General features: G+C 40.0%; 1 protein-coding gene across 16 annotated transcripts in view; it reads right to left on the minus strand.

The window, feature by feature from the left end:
- Positions 1-27,735, minus strand: part of CADPS (calcium dependent secretion activator) — a 481,100-nt gene extending 453,365 nt beyond the window's left edge. For 13 of the 16 annotated variants that reach the window (XM_061195494.1, XM_061195496.1, XM_061195498.1 and 10 more), the window contains exons 1-2: positions 27,596-27,735; positions 27,292-27,487 (exon numbers count right to left, since the gene is read on the minus strand). In XM_061195494.1, the coding sequence (XP_061051477.1) occupies positions 27,292-27,487; positions 27,596-27,735 (336 nt within the window). Of the gene's footprint in view, positions 1-27,291 lie in introns of all 16 variants that reach the window. The other 3 variants (XM_061195488.1, XM_061195486.1, XM_061195487.1) reach the window with 1 other exon arrangement.
- Between the last annotated feature and the right edge of the window lie 258 nt (positions 27,736-27,993).

Consider the following 27,993-nt stretch of genomic DNA (forward strand, 5'->3'; position numbering starts at 1 on the left):
TTTTTCCTGAATTACAAAAACATTAACAGGTAATTCTATCAAGAATGATCTTTCCCATGAGACAAATGATGCAGTTTAAAGTGAAAGTGAATTACTCTTCCAAGTATTAAAGGCAAATAATCATTTCAGTGATTATTAATGATCACTATTAAACAGAAAACAATTAATTCCACATTATTGCCTTACTCTGTTTATGGCTAAAATCACATGTATCTTACATTATTAGTGACATGAATAAATAATGAAGACTCACAGCCAAGAAAAAGAAATATCTGAGCTTTCTATGTTAAAGACAGACAATATCTCACATTTGTATTTCGAACAGAAACACAATCGAATTATAAAATATCCCCAAATAATAGTGATGTAAATGAGATAGCGGTTGCTATGTGTGTGTACTGGGACACACACACACACAAACTAAAGATGGGGGAAAGCAGTACAGAGTTGGACTCAACCTCATCTGGGCCCCAGTAACTTCCATTTTGTTTCTCCACCACTTTCAAAACAAAACTTCTGCCTTATGGTACAAGATGGCTGCCCAAGCTCCAGCCATCAGGTCTACTTTCTAACCAGTCGGAAGAGTGAAAAAGGAGGAAGAGAGGGGTGCTTTTTTAAATGACACTTCCTGGAAGTCACTCAGACACCTGTGCTTTTATCCCATTGACCAGAACTTAGTCCCAATGCCATATCTAACTACAATAGGAGGGCTGGCAAGTGTCTTTTATTTTGTTTTCCAGCTAAAAAATAGGGCCCCATTATTAGGAAGAAGAGGAGAATGGATGTTAGAAGAAAATTAAAAGTTTCTACCAGAGCTTAAGAATGTACAAAGGTCAAAACTCTTTTCCTTTAAAATAAGACATTGCCCTTGGGCTTCATAGGTATTCTCGACCCAAAATCTAGGCTCTTGGCAACTATACAAAATCTAAAACCTTAATTCAAATTGCATAATCCAGAGCTAAATGTAGACATTTTATATATATAAGAGCAAATGGTACCACCGTTATGCTCTTGTAAAATGTCTTTCATTGAGCCTCTACCACCATTGTCTAGGAAAAGAGGGGGGGAAACAGTGCCAAACCATGATGTTAAGATTAGACCTCTTCTGATAAAGTTAGCAAGCATGCGTGTCATCCATTAGCACAAACTTTAGTTCAGCAAGTTTAAAACTGACAAACAAGAGAAGTCTTCGACTTGATAAAAATGTAACAGAAGGGAAAATATAAAACAGTAAAGTCATCTTGTTTAGAAGAAGAATTCAGACTGGAATGTGCAACGAAAGGAAAATCTGATTTGGATTTGGGTTGATAATGCCTCCTTTTTGACATTAATTGCCTATTCCTATGGGTTATTTCAGCTTTTTAAAAATGTTCAATTCATGAAAAAAGTCTCCCATTTTTTCTGCCTTTCCTTTTATACTATCCTGTACTGAGGAGCACCTCGCCCCCCAGGGCATACCTGTCAAAGCCAAGGACACACAGGAGCCAAGCTGGCAGGGGAACAGCAAAAAATCTAAGTGTGAATACAAATTTAAGGAAGTCACAAGGATCCATAGTTATCATATCCTCTGAACTAGTTGAAGACTAGAGACTTAAAGATCTCAAGGGTCGATTATTTAACATATGAATGCAAATGAGAAAATGGATTCTTAATATCATATATAAACTAGACAAAGAGCTGACCACTGTCAGACTGGTAGTCTCCTATAATATGTGGCAAAGTGACAGGCTCAGTTTCAGACAAACTTGTGGTCAAACTCTCGGCCAAGCTAATCAAGGTTCTTGAATGCAAACAAGAGAAGCTAATTCTGGTTAAGTGAACAGCAAAAGGAACTTATCGGAAAACTACTGGGTAGGCCTCAGGGTCTTCAGGAAGGCAGATGGGTTTGGAAAACAGGCCGGAACCAAAGCTAAGCTACTGAGAAAAGAGGCAGATCAGCTTGGAAACAGCCACGGACACTCACCATTACACGGTGGGGCTTTTCATTCTGCTGCCTTTATTACCACTGGACACAGGATGCTATCACTATGGGTGGAATAAAGTTTAAAGGATTCCTGTTCCTCGGCATCAACTGTTTCACACTCAGAAGGAAACACCCACCATACTGGTCAATCTTAGGTCAGATTTTCAGGCCTTGTCAGAAAGCCTCTTGAGTTTCTGTCAGAGAAAACTGAGCCCCATATCCCAAGACTTAACATTGTTACAATTTCCCCCAAATAGAAGTGTTCAGAGGTTGGCCAGCCAAAAATGTAGCCATTCATAAGGAATCTGCAACTTACCAGACAGAGATCTGGAGCAAGTTACTTTAGCTCTGAGTCTCAGATCCATTACCTCTAAAAAGGAGATAATTAATGCACATCTCATAGGGTTGTTTTGAAGATCACACGAGATTACACATGTAACTGTTAATTATAAAGCCCAGAATAAGCATTCAATATCTTGGCCTAATGTGCAGTTGTGAGGAAAGACAAGGAAAATGCTTGATTCCATCAACATTAGTAAGATAATGATTTTCATGGCTGTTGTTAGCATCATAATGATCAAGAATGGGTTTTGAGAATTCAGATTTCCAAACTGAATTTAACCCCTGCTGCCCTGAAGTGTTTGATGTAATCAGTTGATATGTCCCTTAAATCTCTTTTAATCTATCAGTGTTTCCTCCTCTTCCCCTTCTTCCTCCCTTTCTCTATCATCTATCTTTCCCTGCGATTTTGTGGTGGTTGTTATTGTTGAAGACCGGGAGTTTTATTCTGAGGAGTATCTGATAACACCCACATTTTCCTGATTGCATCCCCATTTGTCATGGGGCATGTTCCTCTCTCACTTGTATTTCCTGTACTGTGATAGTTGGATCTAGATGACTGATCAGTTTCCCGTTCAATTTTCTGGCACCACTACTCCATAGGCAGTGTCCTGTGCTTCCATACATAATGATACATAATGTCTAGTTATTTCTCTTTTTATTTTTTCAGCACTTAGGCTTTTACCCAGACCCATCAATTCATTCGGGACTGCAATTCCATCATTCCTTTTTCGTATGTTACTTGACATGCTCTATAACAGGGGTCCTCAACCCCAGGGCCACGGACCAGGGCCAGTCCAAGGCGTGTTAGGAATCGGGCCGCACAGCAGGAGGTGAGCGGCGGGCGAGCCAGTGAAGCTTCATCTGCTGCCCCCCATCACGTGCGTGCATCACCACCTGATCCATCCCTCACCCCCACCCCCCATCCCTGGAAAAATTGCCTTCCACGAAACCGGTCCCTGGTGCTGAAAAGGTTGGCGACCACTGCTCTATAAGGAAAAACCCTTCCTTATCTGGTTGGCCTAAAGTACAGTCATAAGGAAAGAGAGAATAAATGCTTGATGCTTTCCCTTTAATAGTTTTCAAAATATAATGGTTTTCTAGCATCCTCCAGAAATGGCCAGGCAGATGTGTTTCTTCTTAGTATTATTATAAACTTAGGGATTTGAATAAATCTGACGGGTTTCAAATCATCGCAGTTATTAGCCTTACTAATGGTCAACTGGCCCCCCTTTGGCCAGTCAGAGCCTATTTCACTAGGCTCCTGAGTCCTTGTGACATGACCCTAGTAGTCTCATAACTTTGTTGATAACTAATGTGCTTTTTGATATGACAAAATATTCTTGCCCCACCACTTCCAGTTACAAAATGCCATCAACACTGCTTTTGAGATGACTTTTGCATCCATGCTTTATTTCTTTGTCCTCTGCCAGGAGTCAAGTTCAATTCATAATGGCCCCATCAAGAGATTGTTAACTCTTCCTATTTAGCTTGACCCACTTTCCCTAATCTTTCCTCACCCACACCCCAATGACTTATCCAAAAAAAAAAAACTCATGTAAGCATAGTTTTCCCTTATTTAAAAATCTTCAGAAACTCATCTCTCCTTATATACAAAATAAGTCCAAATTTACTGACCTGATTTTCGAGGTTCACCATGATCTGGCCCCGGTTAGCCCTCATTTCACTTTGAATTTCCTGAAGCATATTCCACTCTAAAGCCAAACAATATCACCTCAATTCTTTAAAAATGTCCTGCAGTTCTCCACCTTCATGACTTTGCTTAAGCTGATCCATCATTTCCACTTTTTTGAAATCACAGTAATAGTTCAGGACTCAGGTTAGAAGCTACCTTCTTCTGGGAGCTTTCACAAGCCAAGAGCCGTCTTTGTCTCTTCCTTCTGGCATTTTTTTACTCAACATTTCATATGTTAGTTACTCATCCACTTGTCTATGTAGCACAGAATGAACACATAAATAACTACAAACTTAAAACAACTCAGATCAGAGCTACGTTACTGAATTTTCAATATTCAATTATTCTTTTATTTTAAAAAATGTTTAAAAGATACTGGACTGATAATATCTTCTGGCATCTTTTCTCCCAATTCTCCAGTGATATGTAAATAAGCTGCAAGCCCTAGGAAGCCTACCGAAGCAGTGATTCAAATGCTTTATCTCAAACTTGACATATTAATTTTGCACAAAGGGAATGAACTGAATTCTTAAATGAGTAACAGAACAAACAGGGGAAAACATCAGTGTGATCACTGCCACTTTTACCACCTCTTTCTGCAGGCAGACTAAAAAAAGAAAGAACCTCCAGAAAATAAAATATAATTCTACCAGGTCAAGTCAGAATGGATTCCATCATACTCAATCACACTGTTTTTCAATTCAGTATTTATAGCCTATAGTCAAGAATATAGTGATATTTTGTGATAGGGCATCTAAAATATATATGACCAAGTAAGTAAAAGGAAAGCCTGAATCCTCTTTTCTTACTTTCCTCTTATGCTCAAACTACTTGAATGGCATGCATTTCAGCATTTTCAGGCCATTTGTTAAAAAAAAGAAAAGAGAAAAAAGTTTTATTTGGAATGACTAAAACACAGAAACCTCAGCTCAGAAAGCTTTAAAAGCGACTCACTTGTCAACAACTCCAACCCACAAGTTCAACACTTTTTAATTATGTAGATTGAGAGAATCTATGTGGTTGGAACTGATAGAATAAAATTACTAATCTCTGTTAAAACAATAAATGTCTCTGCACGTTCCTTTCATAGTTTTGCCCTGTGAAGGTCACAGCAAGCAATCAATGTATCTGGTGGCAGGAACATTCATCTGTTTTGGTGCAGGGAATTTTATTCCAGAGTCTCTAAATATGAAGTGTGTAATTTTAAGCTTCAGATCACACCTTTCTGAGGGAGGACACTCATTAATGACAAAGGGGATTCTGGGAAATGCCTTTCAGATTGGGTGTTCTCTACAGTCCAAGAACATAGAGACCAGTAAGCAGATTATTAACAGCTAGCTTAGGAGTTTTATATGTTGCTTTCCTTCATGGATGTGGGTGAGAAACATGACCAGGGTGAGAAAAGTCTAGTTTACAAAAGATTGCATATATCTTTTGCTTGGATGGGATTGTGTGGTCATAAGAAAATGTGTTCCAGTTTCCTTAGCTTCTTCCCAATATGAAGCTGCTACCCTGAGCCTGAAAATACTTCCCCTTTGTGCATGATAAATTCTTCATTAAAAAGACAAATAATAGTGAAATTTAAATGCAGATGGAGTGCTAGTTTTTTTAACTTTATAAAAGTTGGCTGCCTCATATTTTATAACATTTTTATTTCAAATATCCAAAAATAGAAATATTCATTCAATACATTTTAAAACTTTTAGTCTAGAATGAGGTGTTTAGAATGAACCCTATTCAAAATAGACAAAGATCTCAGCATGGTAATTGGACTCTCTTCTCTTGGTGTATACTCAATTTTCACTACACGTAAGTTCCAATTATTTTCAAAGAAAACTATAACTATAATAAAATTAGTTGTCCTGATTTTATTTTCAAATTTTATATACCTGAAAGCATTCTCCTGCCATGTATAGTAGTAACAAAGAAGTCAATGTTAGCCAAGGAAATTGGAAGAAAAGGTAACCATATTGGAAAAGAAGTAAAATTATTATTTTAATTTTAAATAATTCATTATCAAGAAATACAAAAAATAATCCTAAAACTATTTAGAATGACAAGTAATAAATATTTGAAAAATTTGTATGTTTTATACATGTCAACAAAAACATAACATACTGAAGAATTCCTCTTGTCCAATGCAATCAAGACAGCATTTGGTGGGTTAAAAAGAAAAAGTAGTTGAAGTAGAGAATCATAAGACATAAGGTAACAAATACCTAATTTTACTTAAAATTTATAATTATTCATTTGCTGATTTTCTGATGTATGGTTACAACTTTGCCTTTATATATAGGTTTCACATCCTCATTAATACACATAATATATAAATGATTTCCAATTTTTATTTCTTGAGAGAGGAGTAAAAATTAAAGAACTTGCAAAGCAATCTGATCAAAAAATCCTTTAGATATTTATGACTTTTCCACCAAAACTGTACTGTAGCTTTGCCCAACTACAATTTAATGACATTTTCAGATGTAATTGAAACTTCCCAGAGCAATCAACTTGGTTAAAATAAACAAAGACTATCTTTTGTTTTTACAATCATATATCATTAAGTTATATAACATTTAATTGAATTATGGAATTACAATAACTACAGAAACTAGCCTAAACAGATTTGGGAAGCACAATTACTCTTGATGAGCAAGTATCTCAGCTGATAGGGGCAGAAGTATATTAGAGAGTAGCCTATTAGCCCCTGAGCACCTTTTCTTTGCAGAGGGAATAGAGAGTTTTGGTTAATGCAGGGAGTCACCTAAGAGCGCCCAAATAATAAATGTCATAGTTTAATTAGAAATAAATTTTACTATAAATATTTAGGGCATATATTTTGAAAAACTACAAAAATAAACTGAGATACATCAAAATATTTGAATTAATGCAGAGATTTTAATTCTTAGACAGGATTACTCAATGCCATAAAGATATCAGCTTTCCCTACGTTATAGGGACATTGTATAGATACAATGGAATTTTAATCAAAATCCAAATGATCTTTTATTTTAAAACTGACAGAATCACTAAATAATATTTTCCCAAAAAATAAAAAATGCAAGAAGACACAGGGATATTCTGAATAAGTGTAATAAAAGGAACTTCTCTGTTACTATATCTTAAAACCTATCAAAAAGCTACAGTCGTGAAATAAAGTAGTTACGGTGCAGGAAGGGAAACTTAGATTAATGGCTTTCTACCCAGGACACAAAAATAAAACCAAATATTAATAAGAATTTAGTGTATTTATAAAGAGGCATTTCACATAGCTCATGAGCAAATAGATTATTTAATCTATGATGTTGAGACAACTAGCTAGTTGTTTGAAAAGAAAAGTAAGTTTCATATTTCATTCATTACACCATTATACATTTCAGATGAGTCAAAAATATAAAGGCAAAAAATGAAACCATAGAAGTTGTAGAAGAAAATATGCATAAACAGTTTTATAATCTTTGGGAAGAACAGGTACTTCTTTGCATGAAACCCAGAAACCATAAAGGGGGAAAGTGGACAGAGTTCACTACATTAAAAAATTCTGTTCAGCTAAACATAAATAGGCCAAGAACATAACAAATAAACACTAAAAAGGTCTAACAACGAATAACAAAACATAAATTGCACGTATATGACAGTGTTAATACCACTAAAATAGAAAGAGCTTTTAAAAATAAATAATAAATAGAAAAAGGAATAGAATGTAACAGAGAATTTGTAAAAGAAGAACTATAAAGATGCAATAAATATGTAAAGAGGAAATGTAAATACAGAATTTTAAAAATCACCCATCTGGTTGGCAAAACAAAACAAAACAAAAAATGATGTCCAGTTTTAACATGGGGAATCAGACATGCTCATGCCCCAGTGGTGGGGGTGTAAATATTTACAGACGCTTTGGAAACTGGTAACAAATTTTAAACAAACATACTCTTTATATTAAGGGCATACACATTTGAAGAAGTGTGGAAAGATACGTGCACAAAGATACTCACTGTGGAATGCATACAGTAGTAAGAAACAGAAATCAATAAACAACTTGTTGAATAAATTATGGTTCATCCATAAACTGGATTGCTACAAGCTATTTAGGAGAAGACATATTTTATATTTACTGACATGGAAAGATTTTCTTTACATATTGTCCTGTAAAAATGCAGGATGCAAACATTATATATAGAATTATTACTTGCATATGAAGTATATATATAAAATATTGGTCTCTGTCTCCATGTAGGTAATATAAATATGTTTTATGTGTAGAGTGGATGTCTTTGGGTGGGGGGATAAGGGGATTACTTCTAGTTCTACTTTATATATTTGCATATTATTTGATTTTTCTGTAATAAACATGTTTAACTTTTTTTTTTTTTAACAGAAAAATATGTAAACTAGTCAACTTAAGTCAGACTAAGGAAGACTATTTCATTGAATTCATTTTACCATTTTAGTTATAATAAAAGCTAACCCTGTGGTCAGGCATGATTTATATCTAATCAACAAACTTTATTTTTGGCCAAAATATACATGGAGTTGGAAGGAAATAATTCTTATTTTGCTTCTCACATGATAAATAGGATTTTATTTCTACCTATGTCTGAATCTAAATATGCAAAATAAATTTGAGAGTTAAGGCCTGATAATTTGAGTCCTGGAACTCCTGTTTTGGAGAAATACAGCATGGATACACTAGTTTTGCCCGTAATTCAAAATTACTTACAGAACAAGAGAATTTGCTACCTTATTGGAAGTCCAGATAAAAGGTAGGCTCCCAGTCTGACTTAATGTTTTGGCTTTTTACTATCATCAGAAACTCAAATTATCTCCATATCTCAACTATTTTACTATTTTCAGCCTTGGCTTCAGCCTATCTCCTCAGTGTTTTTTTTGTTTTTTGTTTTTTTAATTGAAGTATAGTTGATTTACAGTGTTGTGTTAGTTTCAGGTGTATAGCAAAGTGATACCACATCTTCTTTATCCATTCATCTGTTGATGAACCTTTAGGTTGCTTCCATGTCTTGGCTATTGTAAAGAGTGCTGCTATGAACACTGAGGTGCATGTATCGTTTCAAATTATAGTTTTCTCCAGATATATGCCCAGCAGTGGGATTTCAGGATCATATGGTACCTCCATTTTAAGTTTTTTAAGGAACCTCCATACTGCTCTCCATAGTGGCTATACCAATCTACATTACCACCAATCTTTAGCCAGACTCATCAAGAAAAAAAGGGAGAGGACCCAAATCAATAAAATCAGAAATGAAAAAGAAGTTACAACCAACACCACAGAAATACAAAGGATCATCAGAGACTACCACAGCAACTATATGCTGATAAAATGGACAACCTAGAAGAAATGGACTAATTTCTAGAAAGGTACAATCTCCCAAGACTGAACCAGGAAGAAATAGAAAATATGAACAGACCAATTAAAAGTACTGAAATTGATTCTGTGATTTAAAAACTCCCAACAAACAAAAGTCCAGGACCAGATGGCTTCACAGGCAAATTCTACCAAACATTTAGAGAAGAGTTAACACCTATCCTTCTCAAACTCTTCCAAAAAATTGCAGAGAAAGGAACACTTCCAAACTCATTCTGTGAGGCTAACATCACCCTGATACCAAAACCAAAGATACCACAAAAAAAGAAAATTACAGGCCAATATTACTGCTGAACATAGATGCAAAAATCTTCAACAGAATACTAGCAAACTGAATCCAACAATACCTTAAAAGGATCATACACCATGATCAAGCGGGATTTATCCCAGGGATGTGAAGATTTTTCAATATCCGCAAATCAATCAATGTGATACATCACATTATCAAATTGAATAATAAATACCATATGATCATCTCAGTAGATACTGAAAAAGCTTTTGATAAAATTCAACATCCATTTATGATGAAAACTCTCCAGAAAGTGGGCACAGAGGGAATATACCTCAACATAATAAAGTCCATGTATGAAAAACCCACAGCTAACATCATACTCAACAGTAAAAAGCTGAAAGCATTTCCTTTAAGATCAGGAACAAGACAAGGATGCCCAGTCTCGCCACTTTTATTCAACATAGTTTTGGAAGTCCTAGCTACGGCAATCAGAAAAGAAATAGAAATAAAAGGAATCCAAATTGGAAAAGAAGAAGTAAAATTACCACTGTTTGCAGATGACATGACACTCTACCGAGAAAGTCCCAAAGATGCTACCAGAAAACTACTAGAGCTCATCAATGAATTTGGTAAAGTTGCAGGATAGAAAATTAATACACAGAAATCTGTTGCATTTCTATACACTAACAACAAAAGATCAGAAAGAGAAATTAAGGAAACAATCCCATTTATCATGGTTCTAATATGGTTGCCATTAGCAATGACAGCACATGTTTCCTTGGTGTGTCCATCAGGAGAGGAGAAGTAAAACTTCTCTCCCAAGCATGAAATACAAGTCCTTCCATTTAGTCTCACTGGATCAACTTAGGTCAGGTGGCCACCCATGAACCAAGTGCATTTTTAGTACAGTGTCATGTGCTGATTGCCTTGGACAAATCTCCATCTATTCCTGAAGCTAGGGATGGGGAAAAATAGTTACCTGAAAAAACTATAATTCTGTTTGGCATTGGGGCATGAATAACAAGTAGGTAACCAATACTGTCCACTAAAAATAACAACTTCTAGTATTTACAAGGTACAATTGAAAGTTTCATTTGAATCATCTCAATTGGCTTATCATACTGATGAAAATTCACTGGATAATTTGGGGGATTATCCATATTACTTTAATGATATGTTTTGCTTAAATGAGTTTGGGGTCATGGAACAAGTGTAAATTTTCACCCAAATTAACAAAAATGTCTCATATTGCTGTTGTCCCCAAGGATCTGGCATTTTAAGTAGGCAGGTAAATTTGGTGTAACTAAAATCGAAATAAATTACTGCATTCTCTAAATATCTTTGTTGCTATCATATTTGTAAAAAATCTCTGTTAAGATTTTTACTGTAAATCCTAGGAGTGAATTGTTTTTGTTCCAAAACCATAGCTCAATGACAGATAATATTGAGTAATAGATTTTGCCAGGAACAAAGAATATGCCAGAGGATAGTGATTAGAGAAATCCTTATATAAAAGCATTTGGAAGAGTACACAAAACAGAAACACACAGAGTTCTTACTGTAAGTGGAGAAGAGGAAAATGTTCTGGATCATAAATCACCCTAAATTTTGGTGTATGCAATATATGGAATGTTAAATTTGGTTTTCTTTTCCATCAAGTCTTTTCGAACATGGTTGTTTATTGCCAGGTCATAAGAAGTAAACAGACACTTAATTTAGCATAATATTTAACTTATGCTGCAGCAGACCTACCTTTCTTTCTTTAGTGAAAATGGATGGTTTTCTGCACACAGAGGTGAGAGTAAGTGACTATGTTTTGCCCTCCTGTAAAGAGCTCAGCAGAGCCTTCCGAGTCAAATCCTAATTGAATATTGACTAAAAGACAGATTTGAGCTCTCAGCACATAGATATACGAAGAAAAGAGCTCGTTGGATCAAACAACAGACTCACAATTGTTTAGAACGTCTGCTTCGGTGGGGTAGGGGAAATGTGCTTCTGATTAATTAAAACAAGTACAAATCTTAACCTGTGTCTGTTTACTCTGAAGGTCTATAATGCTGAATCATAACATACAGAAGTACCTAGGCTGCCTGAGGCGAGTAGATAGGAGAAAGAAATCCTTTTCTCTTCTCCATTGCCAGGCAAATAGGAAAGAAAACTGGCAAATAATGTGGGGTCATTGTCAAAGCTCATAGGAAGTGGTTTCTAACCTGACCATGGAAAAATGCTGGAGCAAATCATGTCCTTTGCAAATAAGACGTTCTGCTTGTGTTGACATATTCTTTGGAAAATTTGAAGCTTCAGCTGCCTTATAGGAAAACATATCACATCAAGACAAGGTCAAGGCCAATCCCCCCCCACCCCGTTTGGCAATCGCTCAGATGTCTGCATTATCTGTGATGGGCCCTAGGCCTCAGTTTAGTGGTACTTCCATGGGAGCTACTCAGGGGTACAGGTCATTTTCAAAGGCTCCCGACTGCCTATCAAATAAAGAACAACACACAAAGTCTACTAGTATTCAGTGTTTACCGCTACCTACCTGGTCCCAACCTCCCTTTCCAATCTTATGCCTTGTATGTGCTCTTTGTTCTAGCTTTGTGTGACTTCTGTGTCTTTGCTCATGCTCTCCCTAGAATACCTATTCTCCTGCCCCGTATTCAAATACTACGTATTCCTCAGCTGCAGTGCACCCTCCTCCAGGAAGCCGACTGTGATCCTCCCGTAATTAATGTAGTGTTCTGAAGGTCTAAGATGTTGTAATAACCTGTTGACCCAGGAATACCTGAATCTTATCTTAGACCAAAGTCACCCATCTTCTCAAGAGAGTGATGCACACAGATGACATTGACAAATGGAAAATAAAATCCCTCTTTATTATTAGAACTTCGGAAGACTTGGCTGGAGCATGTAACCTTTCTTTACCCCTAGGCCTACATCCAAATTTTACCACCTCTATTAACATGTGAAAGGTAGAAAAGAGGATAGTACCCAACAATGTGCAGGAAGAAAAAGACTACTGGGAACCTTGCGCTTCCCTTTTAATGTAAGGGATTCTGACCACTAATAAGTGCAATCCAGTATCTTTTCTGGAATCTTACCACTAATATCAGAATCTTTCCACTTGAGAAGTGAGGAAGGGCGGGGAGTGTGAATGTACCCTACCCACCCATCCCCAGCCCCGCAGATGCCTGTGCAAACTGGGGTCAGTTTGGGGAATAGAATCATATGGTGGTAGGGACAAGTTCAAGAATCTCCCCTAGTCTGGTTGGCACTCTTAGAAATGTTCTCTCCAGATCCCATAGCTGTACCACAAGCCAGGCCCCCTCCATTGCCCTCCTGTAGGCTTGATATAAACCTGGGGTTATTATGGGGCTCAGGCCCTCTTGGGGCCAGATTAAGCTCCATGTGAATCCTTTAGGTCAACTGGACTGTGCAGTGGAATCACGTGTACACTTTCTGAAATGACACCAGGTCCAGCTCTATGATCTTTGTCCAAGAGTCATTATGTCCTCCCCAGTGTTATGCAGGAGTGTTTCTGCACCTGCACAGGAAGGTATCAGATACTGGTCACTGAAATTCAATATAATTTAAAGGGCAGGCACCTTGTTTTGCTTTTTTAAGATTTGTAAGAAGAGAAATGAACACTCATACCCCGCGCATTATGACAAATACAGAAAAATTACTCTAATAAACTGCAGAGAAGGGTCAACAGTTGTTCTAATGGAATGCCTTTGAACTAGTGATTCAAGACACTTCTACATACAGGCACTAATTTTCTGAGATTTTCTACAAATTTCCCCACAAAAATATAAAGATGATCTGTGTTGGATAAAACATTCAAGCCTAATACAAGACCTTTCCTCACACTGTGAAGACATTTACACCCCTCCCTTCTCTCCCTCCTCCATGCTCTCCACACACTACGCTTAGATGAATCTCCTTAAAACCATTTAGTGGTCGTGGCTTTGCTGTGCTCAGAATTTTCAGTGGTTCTCCATGGCCTACAGGATAAAGTACCCCCGACCCCGCCCCACCCCTTCACACTGGTGGTGTTCATCCACAGTCATGAACAAAACCTTTGTTCTTATTTCTTTTTATCTCCAATATTGGAATCTTACACAATCCTATTTGTTCAGAGGTCCTCAGACTTGCTTTGCATTATCTCATCTCTGAATACATGCAAGTGTCTCATTCCCCCCAAAATACATCACCTCCCCATCCTTTGATCTTCTCAGTTAGTTTGAGGCTTAATTCAAATGCCACTTCCTCCATCAAGCCTGGTCAAAGCCTATTTTATCTGTTAAGCAATTGAGGCACAGTGGCCAGAATCTCGAAATTTTCCAGGGGCCTAAAAAAAGTCCAAGATCTCAAATGAAATGTACTGTCTCCAAAATGTACAACTAAAACTGGAAAATCAAAATTAATAAATGTTTAGTTAAGTGACTTTCAAACATGTGTCAACTTCATTCATTGTTAAATTTAGAGCTCCTAAAATATCACTACAATTAACAACAATTGGTGAGGTTGGTTTTTTTCAGTTTGCCAAGGTTCCTATGAAGATATTATGATTCCTGAGAAATCACAGTCATTTAGTAACCAAGTCATATAGACAAATAGTTTCAAAAGCAAGACTGAAAAAAATCCTTTCCAGTTTTTTCATAATAAAAAAGATAAGTGGCTGTTGGAAGTGAGGTACATTTTAATATATTTGCTATGAGACTTTCTAAAAACGTGAGTCACTATGACTTTCAAAAGTCTTCAGTGGCCCTGGCTATATTTAGTGTGACTCCAAGACCATCTCCGCGGTGCGAGGGCCCTAGATGTGTTCAAGAGGCCCAGGTTGGTGTCCTATGGCTCTGTGTAGCCAGTAGGACATCTCTGGACCCCACTCCCACTTCAAAACAGGGATTTAGAATACATACTCCACGTATGCAAAAAGCTTGTTTTAAAGAAGAAATGAGGTTATCTCAGTGAACTTGCTATAAATGGTAGTGAATGTTTATTACTCTAAATAATCATGAATTCAACCGGCATAAATTCATGCATGAACTATTTACTGAGCACCTATTATGGTGCACCATCTACCGGACACTGGAGAATACTAAATGATCATCTCTGTAGAGTCAGGAGAAACAGGTGTACATTGAAGTAAGATGTGTCCAATGCCATAACATAATTAAAACAGCACAAGGTTAACAGTGCCAGCTAGAGTCAGACCGCCTGGACTCCAACGCACCTCTACCTGTTACTAAATGTGTGACCTAGTACAAGTTCCTTAACTACTTTGCCTCTTGGTTTCCTCATCTGTAGGGTTAAGAGGATTAGTACCTATCTTATCAGGAATAAATGAGATAAAGCTTATAAATTTATAGAACAGTGAGGATACAGAGTAAACATCCAATAAATAGTCACTATTTGTTCCTGTTCTTTTTAATACCTAGGTGCCACTGTCTGCCTATGAGTGTGATGGGCAAGATGGGAAGGGCTTTTCAAGCTGGAGGAAGAGCATGTGCAAAGACACTGTGGCACAAAAGAGCATATGATAATGCAGGGATGTTAAGGGCTTAATATAGGCTGAAGCCAAGGGTGTGTGCAGAATTGCAGGAGTTGAAGCTGGGTGGGGAGGAAGGACCCAGTTATGCCATGCAAATGAGTTTAGAGTTTATCCTGTGTAGGCAACAGAAAGCTGCATAAGCATTCTGAGCAGGGAAAGGTCATGACTGGACTGGTGCTTCCGAATGATCACTATGGTAGACGGATGGAATGAGGGCAAGAAAGCAAGCAGAGAGAACAGTTAAAAGGTTATTGCAAAAGTCCATGCAAGCAATCATGAGGGCCCAAAGCAGGGCACCAGTGATGAAGAGGAGAAAGAGATGAAAACTTTATCAGGAGGAACATCAACAGGATGTGTGTATCCTTTGGTGGCAAGGACGCGATGACCAACAGTGAAGATCTGAAGTTGAGTTGTGTACTTCAGCCTTGAATAGCTTGGCTATATAGGAGCACCAGAACTGTATTCCAGAACTCTAACACAATAAATTTATCTTCGTTGAGTTCGAAAATAGAGGGGGAAGGAGTCGTGGTGAGAAATTCCACTGTTGAGTGGTCTGAGGACATCCTAGGGGAGATGTGATGGAGGTCAATGCTCTTCCAAGTGTAATGTGTAGACCTGTGCCATCTGTGAACTGCTCGTTACTGGTCTGCACCAAGATAAAGTGCTAGTACTGGAAATTACATCAACTCTATCATTAATCGGTTCAATTTAGCTGACACTTTTTTGTAGCAAGACTTTCTGGAAGAAAGCAGTGAGTTGATTTACATTCTAGTGCAAGTTCCTTATCTCGTTGTGGACCCATGACAAAACATTCACTGATTGCACCAGTCTGAGACCACCCCTTCAGCAGCACTGATGTACGGATTTGAGGTCTGGTGAGAGGCCTGTCCTGGAGCCCCACATTTGAGAATGCAAGTGTAGAGATGTTAGTAGCCAAAGCCATCATCAGTGGTGAGGTTGCTGAGAGACGGGACAGAGATGAGAAGAGGGCTGTACTAGTTTGCTAGAGCTGCTGTAACAAAGTACCACAAACTAGGTGGCTTAAAACAACAGAAATGTATTGTCTTACAGCTGTTGGCAGGGTCGGCTCCTTCTGAAGGCTGTAAGGAAGAATATACTCCATATCTGTCCCCTAGCTTCTGGCCATCTTTGGTGTTCCTCCCCTGTAGAAGAATCACTCCAGTTTCTGCCTTCCTCTTCACACGCTGTTCTCCCTGTGTGCTTGTCTCTATGTCCAAATTTCCCCTCTCAATAAGGACACCAGTTATAATGGATTAGGGTCCACCCTAATGACCTCATCTTAACTAATTACAACTGCAAAGACCTTATTTCCAAATAAGTCCCTATCTAAGGTACTGGGGGTTAGGACTTCAATGTATGGCTTTTGGGGGGACATAATCAACCTATAAAGTGAGCCAAAGATGAAGACCTGAAAAACACTAGTATTTAAGATTCAGACGCTCACCACATCCTGCCTTACACTATGAGCTCTCTGTTCAGCGTTGATGTACCTCAACTTCTCAAGCAGATTGATAGGTTCTTAGAGATCAGGAAAGCTGTCTAAAATGTTTTTCCATATTTTGCCGACAGGATTTAGTGAGTTTCTTGTATGTAGAAGTGGTTCAAAACAATGTCGTCTGATGATGTATAACAAACAAAAATTGAATATGGAAGAGCCCCCAAGAACTGTTTTGAACACAGTATGTTGTGACACGCTGCCTTATAGACAACAGTTGCTGTACTTGTCAGAAAAATCGCCAAAGGAGATGTTCAAGATATATTTTAACTCATTTGCTTAAACAACTCTATGCCTACCATCCACACCAAAAGGCTGTTCTTCTGCATGGGCAACAGAAGGCATAATTATTTGCAAGAATTTTCAGTGTTTTCCCTGTGCTTTCTTAAGTGGCACATTAGCTTCTCTGTACCACTGTGCATATTCTCCAAAATCCCATTGTCTTTCTGAAAGCACTACAGCCCCTGGAGGGTTTGAAATTTAGCATGTACTCCCCCAAAAATTAGGGATTAAAAAAAGAAGTTCGGCTTCCCTGGTGGCGCAGTGGTTGAGAATCTGCCTGCTAATGCAGGGGACACGGGTTCGAGCCCTGGTCTGGGAAGATCCCACATGCCGCGGAGCAACTGGGCCCGTGAGCCACAATTACTGAGCCTGCGCGTCTGAAGCCTGTGCTCCGCAATAGGAGAGGCCGCGATAGTGAGAGGCCCGCGCACCGCGATGAAGAGTGGCCCCCGCTTGCCACAGCTAGAGAAAGCCCTCGCACAGAAACGAAGACCCAATACAGCCAAAAATAAATAAATAAATTTTTAAAATAAATAAAATAACAAATGTTCAAGTACAATTGGTGTCTAAAAAAAAAAAAAAGAATTCTCCCACCCTTGGTATCTAATCAAGTTCCTTTCTACCTCCCCTTGATACCTAACCAATTTCTTAAAAAAAAAAAAAAGAAGTTAACTGCAAAGTATCTCAAAACTTTCCTACTGCATGAAGTGGTTCTGAAAAACACCACATTGACAGGTTGCATTTTCCTCCCATAGGCTCTAGAGGACATCAATATATTATCAGTTTATTCTATATCTCTCAATTTTAGAAGGGTAGCCAGAAGCTTGGAATACTTAGGGGTTTGATAATTCAATTTATTTTTCAAACTTCTCAAATGTTTGCTCTCCTTGTTAAAATGAAAGGAATGGCTTAGTAAAGATAATTTTCCCTTTGACTAGTGAAAGGCATCAGAAAAATCCATACCTAAGCAGTTTTTCTTTACAGATATTTCACACCCATCTTATATTCTTATTACCACATCCAATATGTGATAGCACTACAGTCATTATTTATTTATATTCTAACTACACTCTGAAGGGACTTTAAACAGCTTACAGTGAGAGAGAAAACAGTGCCAAAATCCCATAAGAGAATAAAAGTAGAGAAAAGAAGCATATTTACTTATGTCTAAATATGTAGAACTTAGATTCTATTATATAACTTTGGCAATATTGAGATTGCTAATATTTTCAACAGCCTAACTTTCGCTAGTGCTGCTGACTGCTCATTATTTTTTTTCCTTCAGAAAGAATTAAGTCAAATAAAACATATGCCCAATATGGAGATTTAGTTCTCACCTTGGCTTAAGGTTTGGTCACTTAAACATGCACTATGGTAATTCAAGTTCAACTGAGAGTCAGTCACTGCAAGAAATTCATCATTGCTTATGGTCTTTGAAAGAAGCCTTTCCTCTATAACGGATTTAGAAATTTGTCAGTTGTTGGTATAAATAAACCAGGCTGGGAGGTGACTGATGGTATGTTTCTGCAACATGAATTATTTTGAAACCATGGGGTAACTGGATTACCCTCTATGTTTTCCACTGAGAAGCTTTTGTAAAAGTATGCGTGTTGTGTCTCCATGAGAGAGGCAGACTGTATTTAAGAGCCCTTCATGTCCTCTCCATAGAAACTTCCTAGGAAATAAAGCATCAGTGCAGAATTTCAACAGTCAATGTCTACAAGCACCTACTATGTTCCAGGCACTGTTTTAGGAGATGGGGAATCAAAGAGGAATAAAATGTGGTCCCTGTCTTTGGGATTCCTACAGTCTAGTGGGAAAGAGGCACTCACAGAAAAGGTAATTTAAATATAATGTATAGGAGGAAAAGGAGCAATAGACTAGGGAATTACAGTAGCATTTAGCCCAACATAAAGATTTAGGTAAGGTTTCTTGAAGGAGGTAACACCTGAGTTAATTAAGAAACAAACAAGAGCAAATCAAGCGAAGACAAGTGAGAAAGATGTTCTAACAGAAGGAAGAGCATGAGCAAAGATATTGTAGTTTGAAATAGCGTGGGGGCATTTGGTGGACAAAAATGCACCAATACCGTTATTGCTACTAGGTCACAAAACTGACCAGGGATTTGAACCAGAGACTGATGGCCTGCAGAGTTAATGAAGTGTCTCAACGAAAGAGAAATAGGGATGTATTGTACCCTCAACCTCGTCTATTCTGTAGTCGATGCTATCATGGTAACCATTGCCTTCTGGGTTGGCTTATATGTCAATAATGATGATCAGGATGATGGTAACAGTAAGGCTTACTCTCGTCAGAACTTCACATACAGCCCTTTCACAAATAAAAATAACACAAAATTGCACATATCAACTTAGCAAGAACAAACACTTACATACCACTTACCACAGGCCAGGCATTGTTCTAAGAGCTTTACTGTATTATCTCACTTAATTTTCACAAAAAGTCAATGATGGAGCTACCATTACTATCCCCACTTTACTGATGAGTAAACTGAGCCACAGAGAGTTTAAGTAAGTTGCCCCAAATCACAGAGCCAGTTTGGGGTACATCCAAGAAAGCAAACCTAGGCATTCAAGTTTCAGAGTTTATGCTTTTAACCACCGTCCTTCACTACCCATCACATGTCAAAAGCAATGACCAGACTTTGAATCACTGACTGACTTTATCCCCTTTTCTTTACCTGCTAACAACAGAGAAGTAATTCTGTTATATGCTTGGACTGACAAAAGAAAAAATAATAAGGTAATTCTGATTGTCAGCCTTCCAATTCTGCAGAAACTAAAAATCTGATCCCAATGGAGAAACTCTTGCCAGAGACAGGGAACACAGAGTTCCAAATTCTAGATCTTTTTCTTGGATGCATTACAGAGGCCAGGGTCAGACCATCAATATCTGAGCAGCAATGGCAAGAAGAGACGGTGTTGGCAAGAACCAGATAGCTGGTGTTCTAACAACCATATACATATGATGTTCCTTTAGAACAAGCATAATTTTAGTTAAAAGTGATTAACATTCCATTATTTAAGTGATGGCTGGTAGTCTTATTTCTATTGCTTTTTGCAGACTCATAAAAACTCAGGCTCAGCTTTGCTACATCTTTCAATTATAAGAGAAGCCAAAAATATAAATTTTTACATGAAATAACTTGAAAGCTTTAAATATTGAGAACTAATTCAAAAATTTGAAAAATACATTGTAGACAAAACAAAATATATATTGGGTCAGTTTCATCCTATAGGCTGAGTCTCTTGTGTATTTCTGTAGCATTATAATCTTTTAAGATCTCACCTCCTCATCTAAAAATGTAGACATAGTGAACTTTATGTCAGATTCTTTGAAGACAATGCCTTACTTTGTAATGTGAAAACATACCAAATACAAGTTTGAATGAAATTATAAGTCTTGATAATTAGTAACCTCATTTCCCAGAAAGAAATATCAACTATTATATGCAGAGGTGAAAGTAGAGATTATTTGAGGCTTCCCTATACCCTCTTCATAAGGCAGATGAAGAAATTACACCAGAGACAGACAATGACTTTCCCACAATCAATGGTTTATTAATGGTAGAGTTTGAGCTCAAACACAAGTTTCAATACATAACCTTTCTCCTCATCAGCCAGCTTTCTTTATTCTGTCAAGGAAGTCACCTGAACTCCTAGATCCAGCCATGCCTGCAGTCAATCACTCTGCACTGGATTTTTCAACTACATGTACCAATAAACCTTTCCCCTCCCCCTTATTTTCCTATTGATGTAGCCACTTCAGTTGGGTTTCTGACACTTGCAACCAAAAGAATGGGACTATTAGTCCCAGAAACAATGACTCCTTTCCACATTCCTGCTACATCATGCTCTTCTCCAAACAGGAATACTTGCCTTTCCTTATGCTTACACAAATCATACAAATTCTTTAAGACCTAGTGAAACTGAGCAGGATCCTGTGGGGGTCCTGGGCATGGAAGCCTTTCTGTGTCCCCCATTTCTTGTTTGAAGGGAATAGGCTTCAGCTTCCATGATCTTCCCTGAGTTCCAAAGGTCAGGTTCAAACAGTTGCTAATCAGGGAAGGGAGGGGATGCAGAGACAAGGGAGGAGCAGTCAAGAAACAATAGTGTGGGCTTGGGACAGGATCCTGGTTCCCCCTCAAGGGATACACATTATCTTTGAACTCTTCTGCAGAACTAGAACCCCCCAACAAATGGAAGATGTTATCTACTTGATGAAGCATTCTTCATTCCAGAGAGAAGATCAGGAGACCACCTGAGGCCAGATTAAAGGAATGCAGGCCCTACACACACCCTGATCCTTATCAGCAACACCCCCCCCCCAACCATTGCTATAAAACTCCTCACCAAATTCCCCCTCGGTTGGGATCCAGAGTTTTGTAGGGCACGAGCCCACTGTGTCCCCCTTTGCCTGGCAAAGCAATAAAGCTATTCTTTTCTACTTCACCCAAAAGTCTGTCTCTGAGATTCAATTCGGCACCAGTGCACAGAGGCCGACTTTTCGGAATCACTAACCCTACTCTACTTCCCACATGAAGGTTTTCCCTACTATTATATCCAATCCTGTGGGGGGGGGGGGTGTGTGTGTGTGCGCGTGCGTGCACATACGTACTCTCTGTCCCCCTCCCCTACTTTAGTATTTGCAATCAGCATCTTACAATTAAACACTATCTTATTCTCAATTTATTTGGTATCTTCCAAACTAGAACATAAGCTGCCAGTTCAGAAGCGTATCTCAAAGCTATCTTCTGTTTCTGCCACGAAGCCAGAGAGAGAACTGGTCTCTTTTAGAACTTAGCTTTAAGTTAGTAGAACTCTCCTGATCATTCCAACTTAAGTTGTATAGACACCGGGCCCCAAATACTGGTCATATTTCAATGTGATGGCCTATGGTTCTGTATTAAATTTGCTTTTGCCGGAAAAAGACCTTGGAATCATTTGACGTTTACCACTTTACACAGTACAACTTTTTAGGAATGAAAGATTTAATTTCCTTTGTTCTTCAGTCCAGTTTTAGGGATGCAAAAGGCTATTCCAAGTGTGTAATGAGGCAAGAACTTCTCTTATTATTTTTTTGGTATTCTGCATCTTCAAAATGTCTCTACTAGTACCAGTGCATAAGAGTTCCTGCCCATTGTATCAAGAAGATTGGGGAGGAAATGCCAAAAAGCATATTGAAAGAATTCAATTCTTTCCCTGAAGAAGAGAAAAACATAAAATTCTTTTTGAAGGAATCCTGGTTGAACAGTCGTTTAGTTTTCTCAAAAGGTGAAAATATTTTATTTTTTTAAATGCAAATTGTATGTTGCACTGACAAACAACCCTTCAGAATTTTGAATAGTGGAGCTAACCCAAGTGCCTCAAAGCACATCTGAATGGATGAATCACCATTATTAATTTAAAATACACACACACTCACACACACATATAATTCCCTAGCACTAGGTCTTAAATTTTATGAAAGTTATGGGCTTTTGAGTCATAAGCGAACAGCAAAGTCAAAGAAGTTAATGAATAAAGAAGGAATTTCTCTGGCTAACAGTGACTCAACGTTAGCCATAATTTTAGGGCAAAATATAAGCTGAATCACATGGAAATGAGTAACTTGAACTTACAACACATTTGGCCTAGTCAACAGTTCTCTTGAATGAAGAATTCATATAGAACTGACACAACTTTAGGATTGCCCCTTTCTCTCATCATATACATACAGACACACATGTATACACACCTGCATATGCACACATAATATTCATTTTGGACATTTGTAACCCAGGCGTTACAAATAGTTCCTAGCTAACTAAAAAAAAAAAACAAACAAAAAAAACACCAAAAAACTAGTCATGTTAATCTACACATTACACAGAATTCTTTACAGTGCCTCCTTTTACATTCCCTCAGGAACATCTATAAGTAGCTAGTTCACATGAGGTAGCCACTCATCACCATTACTACATAACTTAGAAACATATGGTGTAGCTCTGCCATGCCAACTTCTAGGTATTCACTCTAGCATTCTGACAAAAGAAGAAAAAAAAAGCTCAGAACTGTTTTTCAAATTGTCATTTATCAGCTGCTGAAACATACATTGTGACAGCTGATGACTAGGTTTTTGTTGTGGTCATAAATCATCATTACCTGCATGTTATATTTAGATTCACAGTAGTACAAGGAAAATATACCTACAAATGATAAAATATTGAAACCAAGCAAGACCCTGTGGGGCTCCCGGGCACAAATCCTCTCTGTGTCCCCCGTTTCTTGTTTGTAGGAAATAGGCTTCATTTAACCTCTATGACTTTCCCTGAGTTCCAAACGGCAGGTTCAGTTGCTAATCAGGGAAGGGAGGGGATGCAGAGACAAGGCGGGAGCAGTCAAGAAACAAAAATGCAGCCTTGGGTCAAGGTCCTGGTTCCTCCTCAAGGAATATATGTAACACTATCTTGGAGCTCTTTTGCAGAACTAAGGCCCACACCCAGGTGGAGGAGGGCAACTTCTGGCTGAGCGCAAGATTCCAGGAGCACCGCCCTGTTACATCACCACCAACCAATTAGAAGAAAGTCACACACCCTGCAGCCCTCACCCCAAATTCTGCCTATAAAAACCTCCCTCCAAACCATCAGGGATTTCGGGATTTTTGAGCATGAGCCATCCGTTCTTCTTGCTTGGCCCTGCAATAAACCTTTCTCTGCTCCAAATTCCTACGTTTCCATTCAGTTGGCCTCACTGTGCCTCGGGCACACGAACTTTGTTCGGTAACAATATGTTTTCACATAGTCTGTTTCGAGTCCCCTCTTTTAAGTGGGAAGAGTGTTAGAAAGTCTAGGCATTCTCTTTCCCAGTAAAAGTGAAACCGAAGTAATTAACTATCAGAATGATCCACCAACAGCACCTTTTTCCTCTACTTCCCAATTGTTCTTCTGAGCTAAAATACTTTTTTTTTCCCCAGCTCAAACCGCACAGAAAGACTGACAACAGTCTGCTGTTCAGATTTACCAGCTAACAGCCCATCTCTCTCCTTCAGACTCTTATTAAGTTAGTACTTAAACGATTATTTTGGCCATGTTGACTATTTGATAGGTGCCCAAAGGGGGAGGGGCAGGTCTTTCTCGACTCATATAGAAACAATCCTGAGTAAAGAAGTACATGAGACACGCTATCACTTCTATTTTTCATTTTAGAATATTCCTGGCCAGTGTTGTATATTAAAAAGATAGGATGAGAGAACTCCATGCCTAAATTCCCACTCTTTCACCTGTCTACATAGTGATCTAGGCAAATTACAAAACCTCTCTGAGTCTCAGTTTTCTTTTCTAAAAATGAGGATGTAATTCCTGAAATATGAAGAGAACTTAAAATGATCTAAGAACAGAAATAGGAAGTTAGGTAAAAAACTAAGGAAATTTAAATAAACTGTAGATTTTAGTTAACAATAATGTATCACTATTGGTTCTTTAATTGTTAACACATGTACCATACTGCTGTAAGATAATTACAGGGGAAAACTGTGTCTGGGTTGTATGGAAACTCTCTGTACTCTTTTCTCAATTTTTCAGTAAATCTAAAACTCTCCTAAAAAACTACAGTCTATTTTTTTAAAATGACCTAAGGTAGGTGCATTGCACATAGTAGGTACTTGAAAAATGGTAGCCAGTGTTATGACACAGACTATTTGGTTTCATAAAGTCTGCTAAACTCTGTACAACATGACCTTTTCCCCCCCAACTTTATGGAGATATAATTGACATAGAACACTGTGTAACTTTAAGGAATACAGCATGAGGATTTCACAATATGACCTTTTCCGCAGTTCAGCAATTCTTTTTCATAGGCAGTTCTCTTTACCCCACCCCATGTCACTCTATTCCCTTTCTCTACATCATTTTTCCTCTTTTTCTAGTTCATCCATTTCTATTCTACTACAAACTCATGTTTACTTTACAACTAGTTTCTATTTCTCCAAGACTAATTCATCAATCTTATTTGCCGGCTTTAAATTTTACCACAATGATTATGCAAACTTTTAGTTACTTTCAATGACTGCTCCTTAAAAAAAAAAAAAAAAATCAAAGTTCAAGCTTTCTACTTGGAGAAAAATAGCAGAACAGCTTTTTCCAGAAAGGCACGAAACACTAAAAGATATAGTAATGGGGAGAACTTGTTTTCTGTTGTAATAAAGAGATAGATATTCAGCTTCCCAGTATAGACAACAGCCGTGAGGCAGCTTTGCCGGGATATGTATTTAGTCTGTTGCAACAACTAAAAATAGTTTGACCAAATGCCAGTGTTATCAATCTGTCCTGGAGTCCGTCTGATATTAAGGTCATGTGTAAAAACAGAACTCACTTGCCCCTCAAAACCACAGCTTTGAATGGATGGTAAAACACACCAGATCAGATCAGAAAAACTAGCCTCATGACGATCTTTCTCAGGTGGCTGAAGGTTCTATTTAGAAGAAATGGGTCTTCATGAGAATGGATTTCTTTCCCCATTCTGGTTCTGGATTTCAGCCTCTATTTGAAGGACAGAGCTATAGAGTCTTTTGACTGACAAAGGGAAGTTTGTTTTTTAACTTTTCTTTAAGTGACGACAGTTTTCATTGCCAAAGGAACAGGAATCCTTAGCGGGTGCTGTTAATAACGGGATAGATTTTGGAGACGGAATTGCCCCTGCTATAAAGACACAATTAACAAAATAATTCCAACCTGAAACTTGAGATATCAGGCCCTGTGGACCCAAACCCAACCTTAAAAGAATATCCAAAAACTTTTACTGTTCTGAGACTACTTCTGCTCTACTGTAGTTCAAAATCCTCGTTGAAAAAGCAAGGGACCACTGATGGGGGTTTGCAAGTGGAGTGTGTAGCCCACCTGCTCTTTCTCAACCAGGAAATGAGTTTTATTTTTAATAAAACTGATACCCAAGCTTGTGATAGCCGAAATAAATCATCAGCTCTGGGTGGTGTGTGTACGTATACAAGCAAAGCAAACAGAGAAATCTGTGCTAACTCAAGATAAGGGTGGATAAATATAGGAAAACCCAGCAGTCTACTACAGGCAGCACGTAATTCAGTCTCAAATGGCAGCAACCGAGAAATTCACTATTTTAAGAAATGGGTCTCCTAACCTCGATGGGGTTAGAGCTGGCTTTAATCGCCCCTCACACCGCCCCTCTAGGGGCTTCACTGGTTTTTCTGTTAGTCCAGCTGCTGCAGATTTATCTAAAAGAGACAGAACGGGATGTTTTCTTCACTCACTCACTCACTCCAGCTGGGTACCTGACCCCTTTCTCTTCTGGTCCGACGCCCTCGACCTGCATTAACTAACCCCTCCTTTCTCTGGCTGGAGAACAGCTGATAGAAATAGGCACTTTTTTCACATCAAAGGCAGCCCAGAGCCTCCTCAGCCTTGCCAGCCTCAGACACAAAAAGCTTTTGATGCTTATAATTGAGAGGCTTTTTCCAGCTGCACTTTATCAAGCTAGCAGCGCCAGGGCTTGGAGGGCCTCGCAGAACCAGAAGGTGGCGGCGAAGTCACCTTGGGAAAAGAAGGGGGTCAGAGGGAGGAAGGCAGAGGGGCTGACCCGGGCAGAAGGACCGGACGGCGTGCCCCTGCTCTGGGGTCAGTGAGCAAGGGGAAGGGAGATTGGAGGGAAGCCCAGCCAGAGTGAAGCGATGTCCAAGGACCCCCGAGGCGACCCTAATAGGTGCTCAGCTGACCCGGGCGGAGGGAGGAGGGTGCCCTTCGCAGCATCACGGGAAGCTTCGCCTTCTGGGCTCGCTTTCTCTCGCCTGCCCCTGCGGTTGCTCTCTGCCCGCGTTAGCCTGTGAGCGGCTCGGAGGCGCTCTACTCGCTCCGCACGGGAGCCCCCCCTCTGCCGGGCGCCCCCGCCCGCCCAGCGCACGCCCAGGAGGGCGGGCCGGGAGTTGAGCGCAGCCGCCCGCCGCCGGAGAGTGCTGGGAGCCCTGCAAGCAAGCCAGGCCTCTCCGGGCGCCGCGGGCTGCAAATCACTCCCCGAGCCTCCCGGGCCACAAAGCGGGACTGGCGCGCCTCGCTCCCCGACAGGGAGGCCCGGGCACTGAATGCTGCGCTCCAGGCTCCTTGCCGGGCGCGGGCAGCTCCTGGCGCGCTCCGGGCCGGGTTAGGCCCAGCCGCGGAGAGGGGGCCTCGTAACCCCTTCCCCCGGGCGCGGTCTCCTCCTCCTCCAGCTCCTCCTCGCCAGCTGCGCCGCCAGCTCCCATTGTTCGCCCCGCCCGCCTGGCAACATCCCGGCGCTACTCCCTGGGCCTCCCAGGCGCACCTACCTTCTGCTGCCGGCGAGCCATGTCGGTGGGCTGCTTGGCGTTGAAGGGGTAGGCGATGCAGCGCATCACGAACACATAGAGCTGCAGCCTCTTCTTCCTCTCCTCCTCCTCTTTCTGCAGCCGTTCCAACTCCTCCTTCTCCTTCTCGCTCACGACCGACGGGCTGGGGCTGGAGGGCCGGCCGCCACCGGCGCGGCTGCTCGGCTGCAGCCCCCCGGCCCCGCCGCCGCTGCTCGCGCCGCTGCCCCCGCCGCCGCCGGCGCCCACCCCGGCCCCGGCGCCGGCACCGCCGCCGCCCCCCAGCCCGGCGCCGCCGCCCGAGCCTTCGCTGGTGCGGCTGGGAGACAGGCGCGCGCCGGACGCGGCCGAGCCGAGCACATCCTTGCCGCTCTCCTCCTCCAAGATCTCATCCGATTCCTCTTCGCTGGATGAAGGGTCCAGCATGGTGGCGCCTGGGGAGGGGGGGGGGGTCCCTGGAGCCCCTGGCTTGGGGTGCAAAAGGTGGGGGCGCTGGGGGCAGCTGGGGGTCGGCTCTCCCGGATGGCCGCTTCTCCCCAAATCAGGGAGCGAGCGCGCTGCTGCTCAGCCTCGGCCGCCGCGACTGCTTCCTCCGCCCGGCGTTCGAGAGCTGGGCTCAGACTCAGAAGCACGAGGGGAGGAGGGGAAGGGCGGGTTGCGTCCGTGGACCCGAGGTGGGCAAGG

Source organism: Eubalaena glacialis, chromosome 7 (assembly GCF_028564815.1).
Source record: "Eubalaena glacialis isolate mEubGla1 chromosome 7, mEubGla1.1.hap2.+ XY, whole genome shotgun sequence".
In the NCBI taxonomy this organism is placed as follows: Eukaryota; Metazoa; Chordata; class Mammalia; order Artiodactyla; family Balaenidae; genus Eubalaena; species Eubalaena glacialis.